At 37.8% G+C, this 5,147-nt stretch overlaps 1 protein-coding gene across 1 annotated transcript; it reads right to left on the reverse strand.

Annotated features, from left to right (window-relative positions):
* Positions 1-605: 605 nt before the first annotated feature.
* Positions 606-3,385, reverse strand: LOC139732158 (caspase-1-like). Its single transcript, XM_071643028.1, has 4 exons — positions 3,313-3,385; positions 1,808-2,044; positions 1,283-1,392; positions 606-797 (listed from the first exon to the last, which is right to left on the reverse strand). Exons 1-4 carry the CDS (start codon positions 3,383-3,385, stop codon positions 606-608), a joined length of 612 nt encoding a protein of 203 aa, XP_071499129.1.
* Positions 3,386-5,147: the final 1,762 nt, after the last annotated feature.

The raw sequence follows: 5,147 nt of genomic DNA on the forward strand, positions 1-5,147 counted from the left end.
GAACTCGAATCATCAACGAATAATAGAAATCCGAAGTAATATGTGATTTTTGTTCAATAGTATAATTAAAGAACAAAGTGGATTTCAACATTCAAACTTGTGGAAAACTATGCATGTAAAAGCCAGTTGATAAGATATGGCACTTCCATTACATACATACAGAGATCGGTTGAGCTTGAGTTGGGTTTAATATGTAACCACGGTTTAAAAAAAAGAAAAGAAAAGCTTGCCATCAGCCATTCAAGAAAGGTTGTGAAATGATAACATATGTAACGAAAGTACAACATAGAAATACAACACGGAATGGTAATATAAATAACACCATTCTCATGACAAGCCACGTGTACCATTGTGATTTATATAACACCTAAATAGATCCGTGTTATTTGACTGGTTGTCTGATATTGATCAGTGGTTTTTCATTAGCCTGGGATTAAATATCACCTTTCATTTTTTTTTATTTCGTGTAAACAAAAAGAACAATTACTGTTAATAATGCATATACAAAACTGCGAAATGAAACATTCCTTTAGTCGGTCTACAGTTCCGCAGGGAGCAATGACGACACATTAGATGAGTGGATGACGTACATACGATGAATTACATCACACAACATGGTTCCCAGTCGCCGTCTCCATGCACCGGGGGACTGCCGCGAATCTTTCGGGAGGATACTTGGGCAAGAAGTATATCTTCTTCACTATCCCCTGGCTGATCGTCTGCGTTGTCTGGTAGGTGATTACCATACCATTGTCCTGGCGTACGCAGCCTCGTTGTCTTTGGACACGCCCACTCACCTTTGTGAGAATTCGAAAAAAAAAGAGGCATGCTCACTTGCAAATTGTGCCAGAAAAAAAAATCGCCACAAGGTAATTTCTGATTTCGGGACTGCAAATTATTTCGATGCAATCCACAGATCCTAAGACAGTCAATAGTGTTCTCAGAAGTCAAGATGAAATTAAGGAAAACTGGTACATGGAGCATGACTGCAAGAAAAAGCGGTCTACTTTGACAATAGTTCACATCAGTGAATTTTGAACTATAAAAACGAATTACCTGCGTTTTTCTATAATCTTAAAAAAAAGTAGTTCAATCACATTCGCATTTTATATAGGGCCTATGCTGTTTTGCGTGAGGAAAGTTTGATCTGATTTGATCTGATTTTAACAATGCTTACTCTTTGCCAGCTGATTGCTCATTGTCAGACCATAGGCCTACTATTGTTTATAATGCTAGTCAGTAATATGCACTTTTAAAAATCTCGTCTCTCTCATGATCTCACCTTGTTCATTATGGTGCTAAGGTCATACAGGTGCGCCCCGGCAAGAAGTTCCTCACACAATGCCTGAATGAACCAAGATCCGTTGACGTTATCCCTCAGTGCAACATAGCCTGGGATGGGTTGGTGAACAAGTGGGAAAACCCTTTGTGTAATCGTCAAAAAGTATCGATATTGAATGAAGTGAACTAATCTATCTTGGTTCAAATGAAAAATTACAATTTGTTTTAACCAGTATAGTAACTTCAGTTATCTTTTAAGTCTTCTTTAAGGAGGCATATGTGTCGCAACATTCAAGCTCTCAACGAAGATCTACATGTATATACATGTATAAATCACACACACACACACACTATATTGCTTGAACCAGGTCGTGCGATTCGTCACTCCAATCACTGCCAATCAATTATACAGCAACGTAGGAAATGGAAGTTAATGTTACCATCGCAGTTATCGTCACGATCTTAGTTCACGTAATAGTGACATAATGTTGGTGTAGTCTATACTTTCCCACGAGCATTCATTCACCTTCGCAAGTCGCATGAGCAATGAACATGTGCGCATTGTCAGGAACGTTGTCAAACTCAACCGGTTGGGGATTCCCCGAAGTCTGGCAAGCCGCGTACAAAACACTGTTATTGTCTTCCTTGCCTGATTCATCTCCAATGTCAACTAGGTTAAACGAGCCGGCACCTCTACTTATACTCCTGTCAGGCTGTGATATCGGCTGTGCTGATTTGTCCGTTGCACTCGTTGTCACTTTATCTGGAGAAACAAACAAACAAAAAACAAACAAATAAACCAATCATACAGGTTCCTGTTATCTTACTTTTGTTGGCTTCGTGTCTCCTGTTCTCATATTGCGTTCTGACGAAAGAAATAACGGGTTAAAAAACGTTAATGAGAGAAAAGCCTCGAGATACAAAGTATTGTTATTTTTTTCATAGACTTTTCGGAATGAAAAACAACAACAAAAAACACCAAGACAAGACAGGTGGACCTTTTTATTGATACGATAATCACAGTAGACCTAATTGAATTTCGTGATTTAGTACTTTAAAAGTCTTCAATTTCGCTACTTCGGGATATATAGTATCTTCTGAAATTCTTCAAGTACAAGTCTGCTCCGTGTTCAACTTAACTTTTGACAAACAACCAAACAAGCAAAATTGAATAACGACACTCCGACTCCTCTACTTTTACCCTCACAACTTGTGCTTTGGTGAATACATGGGCAACTTCAAGAATTCATGAACTAACGGTTTACCGATTTCACTCGAACCTTCACAAGCACTTTCGCTCTATTGATGTCTACGTATGAAAGGAGTTTCGTTAAATGTGTTTTTGATTTGTATTTTCGTTCTCGTGTTAATACCTCCGCCACAAAACGAATAATCCATTCGCTTCCCTCTAACAAAAGGTAAAGAATAAATAAAACTTTCCATATATACACTAAGTGAATTTATCAGACAGCCACCTCAAATAAGTAATTGAAAAAAAAAAAAAGATGCAATTGCAATTACCGCCTCTGCAAGCCTGGAAGAAAAATATTTTGGGTTTTCTCTCAAGTATGGACAGTTTCCTCCGGAAAACATATTCAGATGATAAAAACAAAAAGAAAATTACCCAAGATCAGTCAATGCCGTTTTCTTTTAGTAGAAAATTATCTAATTTTTTTCCGATGTTTTCGTTACCATTACTTTTACCGGTTCATAGTTTTTGTTAATCACTTTGTGTTGCGCATTACGTTGTAACATGCTTACATATTTCTAATAATTACATCTTACTGCTTGGGTAAATGTAGGTTGTGTCTGAACCTTTTTTCAATGTCATATTTTTATTGAAAGTGGCAGGAACAAACCTTTATGAAAATGAATATTCTTACCACATTTTGATGAATATGACTACTCTGAATAAGAAGTACGTTTTTTAGATTGCGATGTTGTGAAGAATTCCAAATAACTGACGTCTTTGCTCCAGCTTTTTTTCTTTTCTGAATATTGCTGTCCTTTTAAAAGATAATCCTGACAAACTTACGTCTGCAGTGAGGTCCTGAACAACTACGATCTTGTAGCCGATTTCCCGGAAGACGTGAGTTACATTCATTACGTCAACTTCTGATCCCTTTCTCTTTCGTCGGTCCATGAAGTTGTTGTTGTTAATAATAAATGCCATACCTTTGTTCCTCAGGTTCATTGAGTAATTCTGGAAGAAAGCGTTCATTTGATTTCATGTTGAACATTGCAAAACACAGTAGAGCAGACATGAATTACAATGACGACAACGACCTCAACAGGAAAGTATTAAAGCTCCACACTATATTTTCAGACCTTCAAAATCTATGGTAGCAAAATCATTCGATTACCACTTTTACACCATTAAAGACATCTTTGGTGCGGGGGGGGGGGGGGGGGGAATTTTAGTGGATAAGACTCCCGACTCCCGAGTTCGAATCCCACCCAGTGCTTACGTCCTTGGTCAAGATGTTATTACCCACTATGTTTCTCTCGACCCAGGTGTATAAATGGGTACCATTTATACACCTGGGTCTCATCGTATCATATATTATATATTATATATTATATATTATATATTATGTATCATGTATTAAATATTATATATTATATATTATATATCATATAATATATGTTATTGAGGCAATCAATATGTGACAATGGACGTCGCTGTGTTCACATTAATCCTTTTACAAGCCTTCGTGCCTCGGGTATACGGTATACGTAGCAGATCTGACAAAAGGACATCATATATATATATATATATATATATACACTGTTTACATTTGGATGAATGTGTATCCTGATACACTCTACCATGAAACTGTCAGAAGAACACTCTGAATGATGCCGATAATTTGAAGCAGTAAACGCGACTACTATTAAAGCTAATTTTCAGACAACGCATAAGGTCTAACCCATGCACTCCCCACCTCTTTGGGATCTAGCTGTTCTTCCGTTGGCTGTGCAGGACTGATCTTCTGCGTGTAGGAACCATCAGTATCGGGAAAAATATCTGCAAATATCAACAACGGCATCTGCTAAATCGCGGAGATAATTTACTATTTGACATTTACACACCGAGAGTCTCGATACCATTATCTTCTCATAGGACTGCCAGTCAATCTCTGCTTCTGTAACTCTAAATACCATAATGTATAGACATAAAGCTTGACACCAAGAAAAATTATTGAGGACGGACGGAGGCATCGGAGTTGTCATTAGGTCGTAGTCGAAGGGGCAGCAGAGATCCATGTAACCCACAAACCCGTACAAACCGATCGATAAATCGCCAAATACCACAGTACACTGAAAGCGGTTCTCGCAATCCAGTCCTGGAACATGAAGCGTGCATTTTATGTGGTGATTGACTATCATCAAGCGGTTGTTCCCTACTTCATATGCTAGTAAAAATTGATTCTAAGTTTCTGTCGCTGCTTTGTGTGCAAGAATCATGCTTCTACAACAATAAAAAAACAACGATTATAGATTTAGCGGCATAAAAGACATCAAAGCAAAGCTTGACATATTCTCTACAATATTGCTTATTACATGTCCAGGGTGAAAAAAAAAGTCTATAAAACTTACATAGATTCGAAAAAAGAAAATCTTTCCCCAAAGCATGACTACGCTGCTGTCTCGGAATAATGTGGCACATAGGTGGTTTGCACCATGGCACATAAGGAGTTAGAGACATGACGTCATATGATACATAGATGCAGCAAACGTAGATAGTCCTGATAGTCGGCAAGTGTTCAATGCTTGGCAAACAACATGACTTCTTTTGTGCAAACAAACAAACAAACGATGTAATTATACTGACCACTTGCTTCTGATGGGGAGGATTCATCCGG

The sequence above is a fragment of the Diadema antillarum genome, unplaced genomic scaffold (assembly GCF_040938485.1).
Source record: "Diadema antillarum isolate AM-2024a unplaced genomic scaffold, OU_Dant_1.0 seq00000400_RagTag, whole genome shotgun sequence".
Classification (NCBI taxonomy): domain Eukaryota; kingdom Metazoa; phylum Echinodermata; class Echinoidea; order Diadematoida; family Diadematidae; genus Diadema; species Diadema antillarum.